General features: G+C 32.9%; 3 protein-coding genes across 3 annotated transcripts; 2 read left to right on the top strand and 1 right to left on the bottom strand.

The window, feature by feature from the left end:
* The first annotated feature begins 1,641 nt into the window (after nt 1-1,641).
* LOC114295744 (uncharacterized) lies at nt 1,642-7,259 on the top strand. Its single transcript, XM_028240056.2, has 15 exons — nt 1,642-2,071; nt 3,041-3,192; nt 3,279-3,390; nt 3,545-3,688; nt 4,363-4,467; nt 4,874-4,957; nt 5,038-5,153; nt 5,249-5,350; nt 5,441-5,554; nt 5,672-5,728; nt 5,832-5,898; nt 6,240-6,293; nt 6,418-6,492; nt 6,613-6,648; nt 6,819-7,259. Exons 2-15 carry the CDS (start codon nt 3,158-3,160, stop codon nt 6,930-6,932), a joined length of 1,215 nt encoding a protein of 404 aa, XP_028095857.2. The 5' UTR covers nt 1,642-2,071; nt 3,041-3,157; the 3' UTR covers nt 6,933-7,259.
* A 1,898-nt stretch (nt 7,260-9,157) lies between these two features.
* LOC145800876 (uncharacterized) lies at nt 9,158-14,243 on the top strand. The gene is made up of 5 exons (XM_082890630.1): nt 9,158-9,166; nt 10,718-10,872; nt 11,821-12,941; nt 13,112-13,508; nt 13,601-14,243. The coding sequence occupies exons 1-5, from the start codon at nt 9,158-9,160 to the stop codon at nt 14,241-14,243; spliced, it is 2,325 nt and encodes a 774-aa protein (XP_082746756.1).
* A 3,938-nt stretch (nt 14,244-18,181) lies between these two features.
* On the bottom strand, nt 18,182-18,616 carry LOC145800875 (putative E3 ubiquitin-protein ligase XERICO). The gene has a single exon (XM_082890629.1). The coding sequence runs from the start codon at nt 18,614-18,616 to the stop codon at nt 18,182-18,184; it is 435 nt and encodes a 144-aa protein (XP_082746755.1).
* Nucleotides 18,617-22,827: the final 4,211 nt, after the last annotated feature.

Below are 22,827 nucleotides of genomic sequence, written 5' to 3'. Positions count from 1 at the left end.
CATATTTTTAAAATAAAACTTTAAAACTTATGTATGTTATACATTTTTTTAAAAATTTTACTAAAAATAAAACTTAAAACTTGTTTAATATTATATATTTATACACAAATTATTAAGTGTAAAGCACCAATAAGTTCAAAATGTGATCTTGTAAATTGTTTAATCATTCTTTTTTTCTTATGAATCCAAAAGTTCTATTAAAGTGAAAATTAAACAGAAGGATAGTCACTTACATGTTTGGGTTTAATTTTCTAAGGATAAAAGTGGATTTCTCTAAATGTAAAATTACATATTTGGACAATTCGCATTATAGAAGCTTTGAATTTGTAGAATAAATCTCACATTACGAAAAAAAAATATAACACTCTAATAATGTAGCACTCTAATGTAACACTAACGTAACATCCAATATAAAATACTAAAAAGCTCTTTGGTGTACTTTTTCCAAACGTAACAACGTAATACTAAAAAAAAACTCATTAATGTATTTTTTTCTAAACGTAACACTCCAATATAACATACATACAAAAAAACTCCTTAGTATATATATATTTTTCCAAACGTAACACTTCAATCAATGTGACACACAAAAAAACTGTTTAATGTACTTTTTCTAAACGTAACACTTCAATCAATGTAATCTCAAACGTTACACTCCAATGTAATACATAAAAATACTAAAAAATTACTTAATGTAATTTTTTATAACATAACACTCACAATTTGAAATTATATATTTGCTCAAAACTTACTAAGGAATTTTTGTATTCATTTGAAATGGTTTGAAGAATCCCACATCATTTTGGAATGGTTTAAAGAATCTTATAATCTTTTTTTAGAGTGTTACATTGGAATGTTATATTTGGAAAAGAATACCAATGAGTTTTTTTGTGCGTTACATTAGAATGTTACACTAATTTTTTTTTTTTAGTGTTATATTAGAGTGTTGCATTTGAAAAAAAGTACACTAAGAATTTTTTTCGAATGTTATATTAGAGTGTTACGTTTGAGTGTTATATGAGAGTGTTACAGTTTGAAATTATACATTTGCCCAAATTTACTAACGCTGTGTTCGGTTGGGGGATTTGGAAAGGGAAAGGAAAATGAAAAGGTGTGTGAAACTAGGTGAATATGTTTTATTCACATTTCACCTACTTTTTTCATTTCCCTTTCCAAATGTATCATAAAATTCTCAAACCAAACACAACATAAGAGATTTTTGTACTTTTTTTAAAATATTTGAAGAATCCCACATCATTTTGGAATGTTTGAAGGATCTCATATTTCAAGTCATTTTTATACTTCTTTTGAAATGTTTTCCAAATAAAAAAGATTCTCATATAGAAATTCATCTCAAATTTGATTCTTATAAATTGTGTACATTACCTTTCTAGCACCAAAAAAAAAAAAAAAGAACGAAACATAACAAGGGTATAATTATAAATTTAATTTCTAAGTAATATATTAAATCTATATTTTCAAAATTAATGTAAATAATTGGTTTATAAAAAAAAATTTAAAATAAATGAATTATCTTTTTTTCAAAATGAGATTTATAGATAAAATTTTCAATTATTAACGACGCCTTAAAATTCAAATATATTAATTTGTGATATAAAAATTTTTGTTATAATTTTTGATGTGAAAGCTAGAGACTTTTCCAATGGGGACACTGTGGTTTTAGTTTCAAAAACAGTTGCAAAAAAACAATAATGGATGAGAAAGCAAAACCAAAGACCCAAAAATTAAACAGTGGGGCTTAAATTCCACAGGACTAATTCCTATCAAACCCACCAATCTTGCCAAGAAAACCAAATTCTTTCTCTTCTGAACAATCTCTCTCTCTCTCTCTCTCTCGCTCTCGCTCTCTAGCAGTTTCAAATCTCTTTTTCACATATACAGAAACTCATAGATATATACTCTCAGAAAAATCGATCACGAAACTCGTGAAGCAGTTCAAAACTCGTTAGCTAAACTGGGACAAGTAGTTTTCTCGTGATTCCCAACTTTCTATCTCTGCCTACCACCAGATCCTCTGCTCTTGAAGTTTCTCTCTCCCTCCCTGCTTCAGGTGCACTCTCTTTCTCTCTCTAAACATATTGATGTATATATTTCTGTGTTTCAACAATTGGGTGTTTGTAATTTGTGTTAGTTTCTTTGAATTTCAACAAATGGGTAAGTTGATTTGTCATTTTTAGCTAGCTTCGTATTTGGGTAAGTGTTTTTTTAAAGTTATATATACATTATCTTTGGATGTAAGCAATTCAATTGGTGGTATTAACTAGAATACTGGAGATTCGGATGCTTATTTTCGATGAAGTTAGTTTGATTTTGTGGAGGGTCAAAAGGTGTACACACGGTGGCTTGGTTTTGGAGGTACCCATTTGGGGAATTGAATTGGGGGTGTTGAATTTGTACTTGATATATGCTAGAGAAGTGCAATTGTCAAAAGGGTAGCACATGGTTTGTTGCTTTCTTGCTCGATTGCCGAGTCGCTTGTGGAGGGTATTGAGGGTGGAATTGCATGTGATTTGGTGGCCGTCAAATTAATCCATTGAAATCTAAAGGTTTGCTACTTTATGAGTTTGAGTATGATAGTTGATAAAGGCATTGCTTTGGGCTTTTGAGTTTTACACATCTGATCTGGTTTGTAAGATGAATTGAGAAGGTGAGAGAGGGATTGGGATAATATTGGGTCATCTGAGTCTAATTTCACAGGCACTGAATGTGTTTTTTATGTGAAGGAAAGAAAAGGAAGAAGGTAAGGAATTCACAGGCTCCAAAGGTGGATTTCATCATGACGTTAGCTTTCTGACGCAATTGCACTTTGTGATCTGTCATTTGAAGCTATCACGGGCTTGATTGATTCCGAAAGATTTATTTTCTTATTGAATATTTTACATTTTGTGGTTGAGCTTCCATTACGAATTTTTCATAATTCTTAATCTTTTGTACTGGTCTTAGTTATAGATATTACTTTGTTGTATCTTTACTTCAATTTTTAATATGGTTTCAATAATTAGCATATTTCTTGTTTCAGGCCTTGTCTTTCTTCCCTGAGAACCTTTCCTCTTTTCTGAAGGAGTGATCCCTCGCAATCTGCTGCTTAATGCCAAGCACCTCTTTGAGCTTCTTATTGTAGTGCATATAGATTCAGATGACTCTAAATAAAATGGGAAGCCCTGGACGCAGGTTTGGAATTTTGGGAGATTTCTATTGTTTATTTGTGTTAATGTTATTGATGTTTACATGACAGTATATCCTCTTGTTGGATGCAGTGGAGTTGTTAGAAAACCAAATGAGAGCATGAGGCTTATTGTAACAACTTTTATTGGAATTGTTTTTGGCTTCTTAATAGGAGTATCATTTCCGGCATTTACATTAACGAAGGTGCACAATATATGCTTTTTTTTTCTTTGTTCAATTATTATCCCTTTTTCCTCATTCTTTCTCTCCATGTACATCTCCTTGTTAATTTTCTCTTTTATTCACATTCCATAATGACATTTTTTTTCCGTCTTTCAATTATGTCCAAATTTGGCAGCTGAATCTCCCATCCAACCTTTTTCCTTACGTTGAGGATAAAAATTCAGGCCTGTCAACCCAAGCATTTTTGAATGCTTGGTCTACTTTGAAGGGTAATGAAAACAACTCTTCTGAAGCTAAAAACTTGAACAATACATCGAAGGTATATTTCGTTTCCTTGTTCTTGCATTGCATATCTTTTGGCTGATTGTTTCTGGGGAAAGAACTAGAAAGGCACTTGTTGTGGTTAATTAGTGAAATATTTTCTGCTTAAGTATGCTGTATTGCTTTTTTATGAAGCAAATCCTTAGTTTTCCTTTCTTTAGGTTGGCAGCCTGGAAAATGTAGCAATACAGGTGGTGCTGATAAGTTAGAAAGCGCACAGCCAAATATTAGGCAACATCGAAGTATTTGGAAACAAAAAATGTATTTAGAAACCATTCTAAGTCATGGGCTAAAAAGAAAACTGAATCTAAGCTAGAGTTCTGGTTTATAATTCACCATTTCTGTAACAGTATTTGAGACCTTGAACTCATAGAATGCTGTTTTGAGAGATTGTATTTTGTTGAATTCCTTGACCTTTCCTATTAGCTCAGTATTTCTTACTAAAATGTGATCATGTAATCCAACATTACTCGAAACATTAGTGTGCTTGTGTGTATTATAAAATGAGAATGCGGTATGCTATCCACTTCCTAACATTAGAAGTACAAAGATGTGGTATGCTATTGTGAGGAGATTTTAAAATTAATGTCCCATTATCATAATAATATCCTGAAGAGATAAACTGTTACATCCATCTTTGACATCGCCTTCTTCCCTATGATTTCAATGCAGATTTGGGTGCCATCTAATCCACGAGGTGCAGAAAGATTACCCCCAGGCATTGTTGCAGCGAAGTCAGACTTCTATCTCCGCAGATTGTGGGGTATTCCCAAAGAGGTGTGTTTCTTTTGTCACAACCTTTATCTTCATTCATGGGATATTTCTCTTCTCGCATTATGGAATTATAAACAGATACAAATCTTTTCATTTGGATCTACAAATTTTTCCAGTGACCTTAATTGTGATGAGAACACTTGAAATAACTTTGTGGGCCACTAAAGAGAGAGAATAGTAATGTTTAAACATAATACTATATTGGTTATATAAAACAATGATTAGATATATACAGGGAACATGAAGGAATCGGATCATGAATAATGTTAGTTCTGTAGTTTAGTCGCAGACACTAATCTATTATGTCTTTTTTAATTGATTCTCTCATATTTAACTTCTGATGATTAAATTTTAGGACTTGATAAGTTTTTATTGAATTTGAGGGGTTTGATCATGTTGCCTTTTGCAGGACATAACTGTCAAACAAAAGTATCTTGTAACGTTCACTGTTGGTTATAAACAGAAAAATAATATTGATGCAGCAGTCAAAAAGGTCAACTCTCACTCCCTTACCTTCACTCTCTCTCTCTCTCTCTTTCTCTCTCTGCGCCACTGAATTTGTTTTTCCTACAGTTCTCGGAGAACTTTACAATACTTCTTTTTCATTATGATGGTCGAACAACTGAATGGGATGAGTTTGAGTGGTCAAAGCGAGCTATTCATGTGAGTGCTCGAAAGCAAACAAAATGGTATGGAATTACTGAAATTCATGTATAACTACTTTATGTCTTACCATTTCTCTCTATATCATTACTTATATACTATGCTACTTGAAATTTTGAAGGTGGTATGCAAAACGATTTCTGCATCCGGATATTGTGGCTGCATATGATTACATATTTATCTGGGATGAAGACCTTGGAGTTGAGCATTTTAACGCCGAAGAGTGAGTATTAAACACAAAATCTCATGTTTATGACATTTTTGAATCGGCTTACTCAAAATCTCCTTGTGTCCTTTGTTTGTTCAATTCCAGATACATAAAACTTGTTCGGAAGCATGGCTTGGAGATTTCGCAGCCTGGTTTAGAGCCTAACAAAGGGCTGACATGGCAGATGACGAAGAGAAGAGGTGATCGTGAAGTTCACAAGTAAGAATGATGGGAATGTTGTCATGCACCATTAAGCTCGTGTTACTTCAGATAGTTTTTTCAATGATGAAATGACCCTTTTCTCCTTGGTTTGTTTGTTTCCCATTTTCTAACCAGAGAAACAGAGGAGAGACCAGGCTGGTGTAGTGACCCACACTTACCTCCTTGTGCAGCGTATGAATATTTATTATTTCATCGTTCGTTCTGTCGCTTCTTCCTTTTATTCCAGCAGGATCTGCAAATAAACACACTTTTTTTCATGTGTTTTTGATTTCAGATTTGTTGAGATCATGGCTCCAGTGTTTTCTCGAGAAGCATGGCGCTGTGTGTGGCATTTGATTCAGGTATGCAGTTATATTATGGTTTGCTTCATCACCTTGTTTGGTTGTGGTATCAAATTTTAGTCAAATTTCATATTTTAGTCTAAAACAAAATTATGCATGAAAAAATCTGAAAAAAAGTTCACTAAACATAAAAAATACTAAAATGTGTTGGCTTTTTTTGACTTTATTTGTCCTCAGTGATTGTTATTTTTTACTAGATACTCTACATTTTAGATGCATCTAACACAAAATTGACTAAAATATGAAATAATTCGTTATAGATTTAAATTAAAAAAAACACGAAAAACAAGAAATCAGTACTTGAAAACTAAATGTTAAATATCTTATTGTCGGCATTGTAGAATGACTTGGTCCATGGATGGGGTCTGGACTTTGCCCTCCGAAGATGTGTTGAGGTTAGTAACTGTCTTTCATCCTCTTTGCGTTCTATCTTCTTTGATTATTCACTCGTTAATTGGTATGGTAAAACAATAACATCCATACAAGGCATGATGAGTATGTTTCTCCTCTTCAAACCAGCCTGCTCATGAGAAAATTGGAGTCGTAGATGCTCAGTGGATAGATCATCAAACTGTTCCATCACTCGGGAATGAGGTAAAGAGAAAGCTTTGGTCAAAGTTGTGAAAGCGCACACATGCACGTATGTGTGGATACACACACATGTATAGAGATATGATCAGACATAATACTGAGTAACCTCTTATCTTTTGGCAGGGCGAAGTAGTGGAAGGGAAGGCACCATGGCAAGGGGTATGCACTATACAAAGCTGTCAATATTACACCCCCCCCACCCCACCCCCCTCTTCTCTCTGCCTCTCTATCTCTCTCATACTGACTCTAGTCATGAAGTTTGTCTCAGATTTGGTCTTTTTAGCATAAATGCAGTTTTGATCCTTGTTTCAATAATTTGTTCATGACAGGTGAGGGAGAGGTGTAGAAGAGAGTGGAAGATGTTTCAGGATCGGGTTGCAAACGCAGAAAAAGCTTACAACAAATCAATTGGAATCGATCTGCCAAAGTCTACAGCTAGCTAAGGGGAGAATCAACAATGTTGACAGAAGTGTACTTGGGTACAACCATCACCGTTACGTTGCTTGGGGCTTTAGTGCTAGATTTGTATAATTGATTATTCAATAATTGTAGAGATGATTATCAATAATAACCATTTTTACAGCCGTAATCGAAAACATCTGTTGAAATTCTTTTAAAGGATCACAGGTAGTTCCAAGAGCAAAGGATGCATAAGCAGAGCAACAACTGAAATCCATTTGTTGTTGCAGATGAGAATGCAGAGTGGTGTAACATTTTCGGGTATATGATATGATTAGTAATATGATCGTTCCAAATAGGTTGAATTAAAATTGTTGTTGAACTAAGATGAATGATCCGATATAGCTATCTTCTTTTTTAAAACATGCTCTTTTTTTTTTTTTTTTTTTTTTTCAAAATTCCAATGTTTACCGCTGAAAACTAGAATGGGTCATGCATGATTTGTGGGCGTAATTCTTCGGTGAGTTTGGCGCATAGCAACTCTATGCTATGGTTGAAGTGTACCTAATTACATTTAAGGCTAATGCTATTGTGAAACCAATTTTCAACTAATTAAAACATTAAAAGATGGCTTAATTGGTCAAAAAGTCCATTCCTATGAGGCAATATATCATTTAGGGTTGTTTTGGGGAGTGCCAAAAAAATTGATTTTTTTGTTTATTACAAAAAGACACTCAAAAAAGTAAAGAGGTGATATGATTCAAATAAAATAAAAAATAAGTTTTTTTTGCACTTTTCAAAAGAGGCCTATGGTTTAATCTTTTTTGATGATAAAGAGACGCGTTGAAAAGTCATTAGCAGTGGAGGCCAACTAATGACATTATGATAGACATATAAGTGATATTGAATAGATATGTGAATGGATAGGTATACAGATAGTTGGACATTTAAACAAATAGTTAGACAAATAGTGACATGTATACGAATAGTGTGACACTTGAACAAATATTGCAACATTTGAACACATAGTTGTATAGATTGGTGACACGTATACAAGATAGGTAGGTAAAATTTAATCAGATATGTGTATTTTTGGACCAATAATATTCTTTTGATCCAAAAAAAATTTAAGTTTTGACTTCTTAACCCAAAAGTTTCTGAAATATAGTGTATGCTGGAATGTATTACAACAAAACAATTAGTCATTGAATATCAGTGCATTGTTGGGATGTATATGAATATCAGTGTATTGTTGGGATGTATAGCATGATGAACTCAGGTTGTGGCAGTTGCCTTGCAATATGAGCCCTATATAGGTTTGAGTTTTTCTTAAATTTAAATATGAATTTGAGAGGATTTAAAAAGTTTGTAGGGTTTATCACATGGGTGATTTAATAATTTGAATCGTTTATTTTGTAACGTTCTATATGTATATAATTAATAAAAAAATTTAGTCGATTTGATAATCACAATTATTTCATTTTATCATATTTGTCTCTAGAAAATAAATGACAATTATGTTTTAAAAAATAAGCTATTTATTTTTTTAGACACAAATAAAATAAAATAAAAAGTTACAATTATTAGATCGATTTAATTTTTCCATAAATTTTATACATATAAAATTTTATAAAATGAATGATTCGAATAATCGAAACTGGATTCATCCTAAATCTCATGAATTCGTAAAATTCTTTTAAAAGTCATATTTCAATTTGACAAAATCCTAATTTCTTATTAGGAAAATATTTTGGTGTACACTCTTCAAAGGGTATACATCATATATGCATCTTATAACTAAAAAAAATTATATAATTTCAAAATTTTGAGTCACAACTATAAAAATAAATTTTTTTAAATTTTTTTTTCATAATTAAACACAACATAAGTTATAATTAAAGAACTCATGAATCATAATTAAAATAATATTATAACTAAAAAAAAATCGTAATTAAAAAATAAAATAATATAATTAGAGGTATATATAAAACACATTTTTTAAAGGGGTGTATATTAAAATTTTTCTTTTATTAATTTGCTAACAGAGTACCTACACCATTGTGTTTGGTTAGGAGATTTAGGAAGTGATTTAAAAAGGGAAAAGGAAAGGTAGGTGAAATGTGAATAAAAGATGCTTACATTTCACCTAGTTTCACACATTTTTTTCCTTTCCCTTACACTTTCTATTTCTCTTATCAAATCCTTCAACCAAACACAACATAAGAAATGTGTCCCAAAAATAGAAAAATTTTCATTTAAAAAAGTCAAAATGTGTCAGGTTGTCTCACAATAATATAAAAAAGAGTTAATTGCTTAAAAATTCTATTTATAAATGTTGTCGTAGCTTAGGTCTTATCTAATATTTTTGAATCAATAAGTCTTATTTAGTAAAATTAAAAATGTTATCAGTTTTTTTTAATTTTTAAAACTAAAAATATTATCAATTTTGCATAATAATGTTCCAGATAATTGTTTCAATAACTGATAATAAAAAAACAAAGCATAAGATTAAACGTTTTTGCCATTCTACTTGTTGGTTTGAGTCAACGATCCAATAAAACCGAGAACATTATCAATTTTTTTTCAATTTTAAAACTGAGAACATTATTAATTTTTTCATTTTAATTTTTTTTTCCCAATTTTGCACATCAATGTTCCATCATCATAGTCCTTTATAGATACAAAATTTTCAATTTTGCATAAAAAAAATTCAACTTTTTCAATTCTTTCAAAAATATATTTATTTTTTTTGCACATTTTTTTTCTTTAGTTTTTTCAATTTGAAAGTTGATGTTTCAAAATTTTAAAAATTAAAATAAATGTCAAATCCTCATGTTCCTTTATAAATATGTATAAATGATAAACAATCATTATTTGAAAAGTAATTTTGTCTATTAAAAATTGGATAAATTACATTGACACCCCTTGAGGTTTGATTCAATTACTACCCACCCCCTGACGTTTTAAAAATTATATTCCCACCCCTGTGGTTAATAGTCTCATTTCAAAAATCCCCCTGCTTATATAAAAGGTAACAACTCCTAGTAGAAAAATAAAGGAAATTACATTAAAAAAACAAGTAAAGGAAAGGGAAAAAAAAGATAAAGTAAAGCAAAGCAAAAAAAAAAAAGAGAGTGCATGAGTTCAATGTCTTCATTTCCTCTAAATAATTACAATGATGGGGGGTTAATGTAATTTTCCAAACGTCAAAGGGTGATATGTATTAAACCCAAATTTCAGGGGTGTAAATGTAATTTATCCATAAAAATTTAATGAGACTTGAATGTGAAAAAGGCCTAAAACCTACCTATTTTATTTATTTACACAATTTTTTCCCCTCACAATTCTTCTAAAAACACTTCAACTTTTCAAATTATGTTTGCCATCTCATTAAAAAAATTATATAAATGTAGCACTACCGTTTTATTTATATTTTATTTTCCATCTATGATCATCAATTTCAAATGTACAAGATATTTTTAGTTTTCAATATATTTTTAAAAAATTCAAATCATTTGATGATGGTATTTTATAGGAAAAATTACTCATAAATCCTATTTTACAAAATGTTACACTAATTAGTCCTGAATGTTTTTTATTGAACCATTTAGTCCTTTTTTTTTTGGTATAATATTTGTTATTAATTGTATTATATATCATGTTTACCATTTTGTCCTTTTCTTGATTTTGGTTTTGGGTTATCAGCGTGTTTGTTTATTAAGGATATACTGTAACATTCCTTTTTATTAGGAGCGAATTTCGTGGAAGGGGTGGACTCGTATGGAAGTGTAGGATGTTTCAGTTATTGTGTTCTTCCTGAAGATGCTAGGTTTCGGTCTATGGTGGTTCGGTTATTGATGGGTTTTTGGGTCTTAGAGTTTTTTCCCCCTCTGACGTTCGTCCAGGTTTGCTGATGTTACTCTCTGGTTTTTATGTTTCTGATGGATTTTCTGATGGTGTTTGGGGGTGTTTTGTTGGAGTGTTGTATGTACGATGTTTGTTTGTCGTTTAATGTTGTGTAATATGTTTCATTATTGTTGTTTCGCGCAGTCCCGTTTCCGCGTTTTGTGTAACGGTGTTTCGATTATGTTTTGGGGGGTATTTGCAGGGGATTTGTTTTAGTGTGCAGTGTATTTTCGGTTTGGAATTATTGATGGCATGTATGGAGGGTGTGTCCGTGGGGGTGTGTTATTGTAACTTCCATTCATCAAGTAGAACAGTTCGGTTTGGTGTATTTGGTGGTACTGTTGTTTTCGTAATGTATGTTTTGATGTTGGTTTGTGGGTCACATGTTTGGCCGATGTTGCGATCGCGGGTGTGTTTTTCAGAATTTCCATCGTCATGTTAATCTTGTTTTTGTTAATTTTATTAGCATACACTTATGCAGTTTTACAACATATGACTGTTCAATTTGTTGCATCAAATCCATGCCGGTACGGAGCAGAAGATTTTTTGCTTCGTAGTGATCTGTGATGTTACACCCGCATGTGTGTTTGTGAGAATTTCTGTCGTATTGTTATTCTTGGCGTTAGCATACAGTTATGCAGTGTTACAACATATGTCTGTGGAATTTGTTGCACCAAATCCATGCCGATACGGAGCAGAAGTTATTTTGCTTCGTAGTGAACTGTGATGTATCTGTTATATTTGTCTACGTGGGTACATACATATTCAATTTTGTACGTTCAAATTCATTTGCGGGTTTTGCTACTTTTCGTATTTGTTACCAATTTTAGGTTGCCGGTATTTAGGTTCTTAATTTCCAAAAGTTAATGTGATCATTTGTTAAGTTTATGGTTGAGTTAGAATTGATGTTGTAGCGAAGAAGGTTGTTTTCTGGGTGGTGGGCTGTTGTTGTGAATGGGGGGGTGGTAAATGTTAATGTAAATGTGTGTTTAATTTTTCCTTGGTGTAATGTGTATGTTGTTGCAGGTGGTTTTTCCTATTTATGGAGTTTGCAGTGTTGTTGTTATGTACGTTCGGTCAGACCAACGCTGTTTTACGCATTCATCAAGCATTCACTTTCAAACAATTAATTGATGTTGTTTGTGACAAGTTTGATATCATGGAGCGGGAATTGGTTTGTTTATTGTTTTCTATTCCAGGATATAATAAGTTTAAGGTTGACTCTGACGATGACTTTCGAAACATGTTATTACTTGCAAAGTCTTTCGGGCTTCAACATATTGACGCGATAATTGAAGTTCGGGATCATGGGTCTGCTACTCAACGTGGTCTTCCAGTGTCACATGATGATGGGGAGTGTGAGACCGTGGATATGCGGACGGCCGATATGGAAGACCAAACGGATTTGTTGGCGACATATTGTCCTCATCGAACGAAGACGTATTTGTCTGCTGGGTGGGCATTCGGCATCACGCATGTCGGCCAAATTTTCCCAGGTGGTGCACATGAATTCCGAACCGTATTGTGCAAGTACGCAGTAGAATGTGGGTTTCAGTTCAAGTATGTCAAAAACGACGCCGTACGTGTTACTGCAATATGCAAATTTGTAACGTCAACTGCGTGCGGGTGGTTGGTTCATGCACGGGTGTCTCCTTCGAATGGTGTTATGTGTTTGAAGAGATTTATTAGTGTACATTCCTGTGGGGCTGCTGTACGAACATACCGTAATCCACGAACTGGGTCAGATTTGGTGTCCGATGTGATCGCAGGACGTGTGCGTGAACAACCACTAACACGGCCGACGGATGTGGTATTTGACATGAAGGATGGTTATGGTCTGGATATTAGTTATCGGGTTGCATGGTTAGGTGTGGAAAAAGCAAGGAACGAAGTATTTGGCGACCACGCTATGTCGTTCGACCAACTTAGGTGGTACAGCGACGCTGTTATGGAAAACAACCCACATAGTTACATTAATTTGGATTTTGATCAGCAAACAGGGAGGTTTGTGAGGTATTTCATAGCTTTCCGTGCATGCATAGACGGGTTCAATGGTTGCCGTCCACTTCTATTTTTGGATGGTACATTTTTGAAGGGAAGGTTCAAAGGGACGTTGCTCGCTGCCACCGCCAAGGATGGGAACCAAGGTATGGATGACAATTTTGTAATGGTTATTGGAACTATCTCCCGAACTATGTTACACAATGCTCTGTCACCATACCATGTAACTTACGGTTTTACATATTGTATACTTTTATATTGCATTATGTAGCAACAACTTGACTTACGTAGGATGTACTCACATGATGTTATGCAGGTTTATTCCCTGTCGCGTTTGCTATTGTCGATTCTGAAAACTCATCAAATTGGGAATGGTTTTTGCGTCATTTGGCCCAAGTTGTAGACGGAGGTCGGAATTTAACTTTTGTGTCCGACCGTAATTTGGGTTTAATACAATCAATGCCCGTTGTCTTTCCCGCGGCGCACCATGCATTTTGTTTGTTACATCTTCAGATGAATCTTCGTGACCGGATGAAATATGTTAACGCTGATCAGAAAGTTGGCCTGATGAGGAAATTACGAGACTGTGCTTATGCACCTACAGTAACGTCATTCAATCACAAAATTGAAATTTTAAAAGAATGCAGCCCAGTAGTGGTTGGTAATTTCTTGAAAGACCTGCATCCCCAACATTGGGCCAACGCGTACTTTAGGTATTTTTTTATTTACATATCCGTGTCTTCCCACTAGTCTGTGTATAACTTATTGAAGGGCATGTACATCAGTAATTTTTTACCTTGTACAGGGGTCGCCGATACGGTGAGATGTGGTCTAACGCCGCAGAGTCGTTCAACAACTGGATTCGGGAAGCTCGCCACCTGCCCATTACTCAATTGGTGGATGCAATACGGGGAAAGATCATGGGAAAAATGTCAAAGCGTAAAGTAAAATCTAGCAACTGGGTTGGAGAACTTTGTCCGAAAATGGAAAAGCGTTTGATGTCTGAGTTTCAAGATAGCAGGCACTGGATTGTTAGTCAGTCGGATGATAACATTTTTGAGGTTCGGTCCCAGCCATCAGTGTTAGTTGACCTTGCCAATCGTTCTTGTTCTTGTTTTCAATGGCAACTAAATGGTTTCCCATGTCCCCACGCAATTGTTGCTTTTCGGAATACGGGTAAGAATGTCTACGATTACATTGAACCGTTTTTTCATGCGGTGAAGTACCGGGAAGCATATGAAGGGTCGATTCACCCAATTCCCACCGTGGCCAAACCCAATTTCACACCATCAGATTATCTCATTGCACCACCCGTTTACAAACGTCCTCCTGGAAGGCCCAAGCGGAAAAGAATTCCATCAAAGGGAGAGGTTGTTCAACACATTAGGTGTGGTCGATGTCGCAAAATGGGCCATCATAACAGGAAAACATGCAAGGAAGCCATGTAGCACGCTTCGTGTCCACTTTATGTTATTTGAGAACGTTGATGAAATATTTGGCTGACATTATTAAATAATTACGTCAACTGTCTCAGAACTTTACCGTATTACTCTACAATAATGGACGCTTATCCACAGTTCAATTATTTTTTACATTTACCTCATCTTACTATAACACTACTGTAGTGACTTGTTATAATAAGGTTAATAGTTAATTAACCTGTTCTTCTTGCCAAAAAAATTTCTCTCAGAATGTTCAATTCCTGTTGAGTCATGAAAATTTTCAATGCCACTTACAGTAAACCCATACATCAGATTTACCCACTTCGAATTTTATTAACTGACTAACTTTGAAGTCAACGTTTGACACCAAATATTCCTGTCAGAAAGTACATGTCGTACATGTGTTACAATTCCATCGACCATGTGCGCGAAGAAAGTCAATGTTTCCCCAACCCAAAACACTGGTCTACCGTTGACATTCACACATCCACATTCTAAAACAAACCAAATTACCAAATTCATCAAACACCTACAAATAAATTAAAATATTCGTGTGAACAACATCACAATGACAATTGAATTATTATGTCTGCCCTACTTCGACCAATTCCATGTCTGCCCAACACAACAAAATGGTCCACCTACAACGTCGCTATTTTAGCATTGCGCAATAAAACAAAATGTCCAACCCTTTCGAAACATCACCTCGAGCAACTTAACTTAATAGAAAACACACGCTCTGCCGACATTATTATCGTCAAATACTATTGAAAGTAAGTCTGTCATCACATTTACATGTCCAATGCTACACTGATGTATCTTTGAACCAAAACCAAAAAAAAAAAACCAATATCAACAACAATACAACCACAACAATCCACACAACAACCAACAAATTGCTTGTTCAAAAAAATAAAAATGACATTACGTCCCATTCACATTCCTGCAGTGTAGCCATCAACACAAACTACACAAAACATTTGACGCCGATCAAATGTGTAAATTATGTAGCGTTGCGACATTTGTTTGAAAATAGGAATTCACTATGCACGCGATAAAGCAATCACACACAATTTAAGTAGTGTAAACTACTGAACGTCGTGTCATTTGTTATAAAAAAAACGAGTGACAATGTACGCGACAAAGCAACCAAACAATATCAAAGTACCATACTCCAAGACAGCCGAACCAAAACAAATTAATCTTTCAACGACGTTCATCAAAAATATAATCAACCATCAAACTGTACATTCAAAATCCATTTTGCAATTCCAAAAATTTCTGGGGCTAACAGCGTTGTCATTTTCCTTCAACGTATTCTACTGCGAAGGCCTCCGCCTGAGTCGTTCAAGAACATCTTCACCATTGCTGCTCGTAACTCTGTTGGCGTTGTTTCCTCCATCGTGGCGCCTATGTTGCAACCATGCACGTACTGCCTGATGATGTAGCAGACCAATATTGCACAATCTGATCTGCAACCAGTCAACCAACCATATCAACGTCCTCGTGACTGAAACAAGTTAAATTATTTTACAAGGAAAAAAAAACAATAACACATTACCACCCAACTGGAACAACTTACGTTTCCGGTCTCTGTTGTGGACAATCAATCACTGAAACAAGGGGTCTGTCAAAGTCTGGCATTCAAACACTACCGGGTGCCAACCGAGGCCAGACAAATTTTGTATAATAATCGTCCACCCACTGTTTCTACGAAATCAATTCAATTATATGTCATTTTCGTGTCATACAGGTTTACATCATACTAACTACAATTCATTTTCTAGCACTACCGTTTTATTTATATTTTATTTTCCATCTATGATCATCAATTTCAAATGTACAAGATATTTTTAGTTTTCAATATATTTTTAAAAAATTCAAATCATTTGATGATGGTATTTTATAGGAAAAATTACTCATAAATCCTGTTTTACAAAATGTTACACTAATTAGTCCTGAATGTTTTTTATTGAACCATTTAGTCCTTTTTTTTTTGGTATAATATTTGTTATTAATTGTATTATATATCATGTTTACCATTTTGTCCTTTTCTTGATTTTGGTTTTGGGTTATCAGCGTGTTTGTTTATTAAGGATATACTGTAACATTCCTTTTTATTAGGAGCGAATTTCGTGGAAGGGGTGGACTCGTATGGAAGTGTAGGATGTTTCAGTTATTGTGTTCTTCCTGAAGATGCTAGGTTTCGGTCTATGGTGGTTCGGTTATTGATGGGTTTTTGGGTCTTAGAGTTTTTTCCCCCTCTGGTGTTTCGGTTATTGATAAAATTATACTTAGCTCACAATTGTTCCAAAGAAAAATTATGTGGTTAGCTCAATTGAAAAATATTTGTGAGAATAACTTTAGTACAAAGATTCTTATTAATTTGTAATTTTACATTTTAAAATGTTAAAAAAAATTTACAACAATATTTTAAAATTTTATAAGGTTTTTTAAATTTCCATTTTAGGCCTTAAATTTTTTGAACTAGCCCTAAGTGCCCCAGTGAAAATTCACCATTATATGATGTAGAGGGGTCAATCCAACACAATTAATCTTGTCACATACATATAGAGAGTAAAAGACAAGAGCTGATTGGATGGAGAGACTAATAACCTGTATCACCGTTATACTGAAACTTTTTCAAAGACCACATAATAGTGTACTTTTACCAGCTAAAATAACTAGAATAGGAAGAGATGCTTTTACACATTTCATTAATTTTCTTTTCTGTCCATTTTTTTTTTCCATTTTATTTATTATTATTATTATTATTTCTTTTTTGTGTTCATGCCATTTTCCCTCTCCGTCATACAAGAGAAATAAACCTATTTTCTTATGTTTTTTGAACGGTTAACCATAAGATTGGATATAAAGCAGCACACTCAAAATAATTTTATAGATACTAAACCTTAGTAAAATTTTATTACAAAAGTTTAGATATGATTAATTATCAAAAAGTAATAATCATTAAGGCCTTGTTTGATGGCTGAAGATAAATAGTTAAATTAGAAATATTATCCAGTAGTTCTCATATATTATTTGTTTGCAATTTCTTTTCAAATGAGATATGATATACAAATAAATTGTATATCTTTCAAAATGGCAGGATATAGAATACCATATTCCCCGTTATATAATCCCTAGTGGGATGAGATATGAATTAAAAAGACATATATACCCCTTTTTCTAATAAATACATATGAATTAAGGTATGTTAGGAGGATAAATTTGAAAATTACTTATATACCACAATAGCTTTTGTTAAACAAACATAAATATGATATATTCAATACTCAAATTCTGAGTTAACAAACAAGAATGGTAGGATATGTTATCCACTACAACATATCCTATCATTGTATATACTCATGTAAATCTTAAATTTTTTCATTTTATCTTTAGACAATCAAACAGGGCCTAAACATCTAAGAATTTTCAAATGCATGTACGCTCTTCAGTACATATATAGCATTGCTCGTACCCAAAGGATTGAATGAACTTAGCTGAAGAACCCAACTTGTACAATTTCATATCATGAGAAAAATATTTTGCAACTTGTAAAAACATACAAAAACCCACACTAGTAATAACAAAATTGTGACACTACCTTCGCTAATTTTGCTCAAAACATAAAAGAACAATTTAGTACACAATACTTCCATCATGCTCAAAATGAGGTCTTAAGAACAATTTAGTACACAATACTTCCATCATGCTCAAAATTAGGTCTTATCTTCAATTTCGAAGAGTTTATTTCCATGACTCAAACCTTCAACAAACACGAAAAAAAAACAAAAAAACAAAATGTAAATAAAAAAAAAAAAAAGAGAGAGAGAGAAAAAGAAAGGAAGTAGTATTTCCCCCAAACCCCCCCCCCCCCCCAAAAAAAAAAAAAAAAAAAAAAAAACCTCTTTTACTCCAAACTCCAATTTGATGATTACTCAACGGATTGAACGACAAAGAGGACAAGTACTATGTTGATTGTCAAACCACTTTTGAAGACAACCTTTGTGAAAGAAATGCTTGCAAGACAACTCACTCACTTCCTCATTATCTTCATACCCACACAAACAAACACAACACTCAACTGAACAGCACATCCTCATGTTCCCACCATCACTGCCGCCGCCGTCGCAGCCGCAGCCGCAAGATCTGTTTTTAGATAAAGATTTGAACTTTGTAATGGACACTGCTCTTCTTGATCTTCCAACTTCGCTTGATTGGTCTTCCTCTGAAGTTGGAGAAAACCCATAAAAACCCACAACATCAAACATATATCTGACCATATTTTCCAACAGAGACACTAACAAAATTGTGTTCATCACTAGCACATAAAGAAACCCTTCACCTGAGCTTGGAAGGTTGTACAGACCCATCTTTCTCTCTCCTCAAAAAACAAACACAAATGACTCAATGAGAGAGAAAGAGAAAAAAAGAAGAACAATAAGAAGAAGAAAGCAAATTTGCTTCCACAGATTGAAACATAAAACCAACCTGAGGTTGCAGATAAATGTAGGAGGCTAGTTTGTGGCTGCTACATACTAACCAGCATTGTGTTAACCATGGTTAGGGAGTTTGTTAACCATGGTATGTTGGGACAAGGGGTGCACGTGGCAACGTGTCAGGTTTCTGAGTGCTTCTTCTAGAGAAATAAATTGGGTAAGAAAATGTTATGAATTTTAAATAATTTATTAAATTTTTATTAAATCTCTTATATTAGCGTGATTTATGTGCGTAGGTTTTATATTTAAGTGGGAGGTTTGATAAAAAAAATTACAGTCATGCTACGTAGCTCGAATCCCCCTAATTGAAAACGTTGTCATTTTTCTATTATTTATTTTATTTTTTTTCAGAAGCAGAAATCAGGAGGAAGAAGGAGAGGAGAGGAGAGGAGGAGGACTGGAGGGGGCCTAATAACAGGGGAGGAGGTGGCGGGGCCGGAGGCGGAGACGGCGGCCGGAGCTGGAGCTGGAGCTGCTGCTGCGACGAGCTGGCGGCGAGGCGATGACGGCGGGCTGGAGCTGCGACAACGGCGGGGAGCTGCGACGACCACCAGCTGCTCCTGTTCCCCTCTTCCCCTCTTATTCTCTCTCTCTCTCCCTTTCTCTCTCCCTCTTTCCCTCTTCTTCTCAGATCGGTTTCAGATCGAAAATGGAAGAAAAAAAATAAAAAAAAGAAAAAAAAACCTAATGCCCAAAACGACGTCGTTTTGGGCATTAGAGGGATTCGGGGGGCAAAATTCTCGAGCTACCAAACATTATTCAAAAAATTAATAGATTATTTATAATTTCTAGACTAACTCAAAAGGGTAAGTTCGAGGTTGCCACGTGCCCAATAGCTTTTGGTGGAACAATAGGATGGTGACGCGTGGTGTTCGTTGCGACGTTTAAGTTTTGGACAAATTATAAATACCCTTCTCGAAATTTGGTGAAAATACAGATTCTCTCTCGAGGTTTGAGAAATTACGAATTGCTCTCTGAGGTTTATATTTCCATAATAAATTGCCCCTTGAGGTTATTATTTTCATACAGATTTTTCCCTAATTTGTTATGCAAATTTGACCTTCAGAGGACAATTTGTAATTTCTCAAATCTCAGGAGAAAATCTGTATTTTCACCAAATCTCGAGGGGGTGTTTGTAATTTGCCCTTAAGTTTTTTATTTTATTTTATTTTATTTATTTATTTTATTTTTTTTTAGACGAGTTGGCAGAAGTTTCCTGATATGCGACGTGAATGCGTTATTTGTGGTCTTAAAATAATGTAAAATATTTAAATAATTTTTTATTTTGAAAAAATTACAAAAAAAAAAAAAATTGTTACAATTTTTTTTTTTGATAATGACATTATAATTATTAATTATAAATTTTAATGATACGTTGAAATTTTTAAAGATAATTAGGACAAATTATGATGATAGTCTCTATATTTTACTCTTTGTATCATTTTAGTTTTTGTATTTTTAATTGGTTTAATTTTGATTTTAAATTAATAATTTTGTCTCAATTTAATTCAATTGATTATAATTCGTAGCATTTTTCTTGAAAAATGTGCACATAAATATCACGTGTCATATTTTTAAGGTCAAAATTGTAACCTTACTCAATTCAGTTAGTTAACCTCAACCAATTTTGTAATAATTTTTCTTACGAAACACTAACAATATTATTATTTGAACCAAATTGAAATAAAATATAAAATTAAAGATTAAAATTGAGTTAATTGAAAGTGTAATAACCAAAATAACCCAAGATAATTTGTTAATATATCATTATATAATATAAACTAAAAGGGCCTGGCTTCCCTTCAGGTCCAGATCAGACTGAAGGGTATTGTTGGACCCGTGATGACCCACTACGGGACTCATTTTGATAATCTGAACAGTTCAATATATAAAACTCGTAGAGTAATATATGTCTGTAAAAAATCAAGCTGATCGGATATCGATAGTTACGTGATCAAATCAATTTTGTATAAAAAAAAATGAATAGTGAAAAAATAAATAGTTGACAGAAAACTGATCCGATGAGATAGCTATCAATATCCGATCAAAATGATTTTTTATAAGCATATAGTACTCGACGTGTTCTACACATTGAACAGTTTGAATTATCAAAATATGACCCGTGATAAGCTCCCACAGGGTCAATAATACCTTTCAGTCCGATTTGGGACTCGGGGGAAAGCCACTACCAAACAAAAACATTGTGGCCTCTTCAAGATTGAAAATCTCAACATAATTTTTTCATACTTAAAGCACATGTCATTTTGTGATTAGTCTACAATCTAATTTATATAAATTAAGTTAATTTTTAAATCTTCTTAATCATTACCAATAATATATTAGTATTATTTTCTTAAATATTGTGATTTTAAAACATGCAATGATGTAATTATTAATTTTAGTTTCAATGATTATGGTATGAAATCTACATTTACACGTATACTTCTATCTATCTTATTATATAAAAATATTATTAGTTAATTTTTAAGTCCTCTTAATCAATGCCAATAATATATTGAAAAATGCTTTACATTACTAATTTAACATCACCAATACAACATTAATGAGGTGACACCATGTGGACCCTACCACTGATGTAATAGTTTGGCTTTGTTTTTTTTTTTCTTACACTGCCAGCTCATTAGAGTTGGCATTAGTGCTACTATTTTAGTGGTCTGTATCACCACTGATAATATATTAGCATTATTTTCTTAAATTTTGTGATTTCAAAACATGAAATGATGTAATTACTATTTTTTAGTTTTAATGGTTATGACATGAAATCTATATTCATAGCTATATTTCTATTTATACTATTATATAAAAATAGTGATGTTACACACACTAATTTAATTACTATACCAATTCGTAAAGTAACACATGTTATAGCATTGTAATTTCAAAATTATGAACCCTACCCATTATACAAACTATATAAATTTAAAGTCAATAAAACTATGCCACATTGTCTGTTAGTAAACTAATTAGTATACCAATTAGTACGTATAATTTTTTTTATATAAAAATATTATTGGCTAAATTTTAAATTGTCTTAATTACTGTCAATAATATATTAGTATTATTTCCTTAAATTTTGTAATTTCAAAACATGCAATGATATAATTATTATTTTTAGTTTCGATGATTATGGTATAAAATCTATATTTATATCTATACTTCTATTTATACTATTATATAAAAATATTATTTGATCAATAACTTTAAAACTTATAATCTAAATTATAGAAATCTCAATATAATTTTCTCATATTTTAAAAAATTTTAACACTTAAAATACACATGTCATTTTATGATTAATCTAAAATCTAATTTACATAAATTAAGTCAATTTGTAAATCCTCTTAATCATTGCCAATAACATACTAGTATTATTTTCTTAAATTTTGTGATTTTAAAACATGCAATGATGTAATTATTATTTTTCAATGGTTATGGTATGAAATGTATATCTACTAGCGTATGCTCGTGCCTGAAGGCATGGTGTAAATAATTTTTTAATTAGATAAATTCACATAACTCTTCACGAAAACTCACTTTTACTTATATAATATATAGCTAGTTAGACAGATGTACCTCGTCAAAAGTGTAATTAATTTTTTTTTAAAAAAAAAGGATAGAGAGAGATTCTCTATCTCTAGGACTCATGCATCACAATTGATAAACACATTTCCAGAGACATGGTTTTCATTTTTCTTCATCTTTCTCACCTCTAGGATCCCCAAATTCCTCATACATATACACACACATTTGCAGATATATATATATATATAGATACAGATCAATAACAATTTGTATCATCATCAAAAACCCACTTTCCCTCTCTATGCGAAAATGGCTTCAGTGATACACACACATTTCTTTTTTTGATCTCTTATTTTTAACACCACGTGAGAGTGTAACTTAACTGGTTTATCGAAATGTAAGTAGCCAAATCTTTTGAAATGGCATATAGTTATCCTGTAGCATGTCTAAAATACCTGTTTCCTGGCTCCCCGAATTTCCAATATTCAGGTTCATGGTACCTTACTCCCCTGTTCCACAGAGTGCACAAATAAGACATCTAA

This window comes from Camellia sinensis, chromosome 10 (genome assembly GCF_055761805.1).
Source record: "Camellia sinensis isolate YWXY chromosome 10, ASM5576180v1, whole genome shotgun sequence".
NCBI classification, from domain to species: domain Eukaryota; kingdom Viridiplantae; phylum Streptophyta; class Magnoliopsida; order Ericales; family Theaceae; genus Camellia; species Camellia sinensis.
This window is presented reverse-complemented; position numbering and strand designations above follow the sequence as displayed.

Excerpts from the sequence above, each read along its gene's own strand:
- LOC114295744 (XM_028240056.2), top strand. The coding sequence starts at position 3,158 with ATGACTCTAAATAAAATGGGAAGCCCTGGACGCAG. Across the intron at positions 5,154-5,248 it reads GCTCGAAAGCAAACAAAATG|GTGGTATGCAAAACGATTTC; the intron begins GTATGGAATTAC and ends GAAATTTTGAAG. Across the intron at positions 6,493-6,612 it reads TTCCATCACTCGGGAATGAG|GGCGAAGTAGTGGAAGGGAA; the intron begins GTAAAGAGAAAG and ends ATCTTTTGGCAG.
- LOC145800876 (XM_082890630.1), top strand. Across the intron at positions 10,873-11,820 it reads GGGTGTTTTGTTGGAGTGTT|GTGGTTTTTCCTATTTATGG; the intron begins GTATGTACGATG and ends ATGTTGTTGCAG. Across the intron at positions 12,942-13,111 it reads CGCCAAGGATGGGAACCAAG|GTTTATTCCCTGTCGCGTTT; the intron begins GTATGGATGACA and ends GATGTTATGCAG.
- LOC145800875 (XM_082890629.1), bottom strand. The coding sequence starts at position 18,616 with ATGGGTCTGTACAACCTTCCAAGCTCAGGTGAAGGGTTTCTTTATGTG.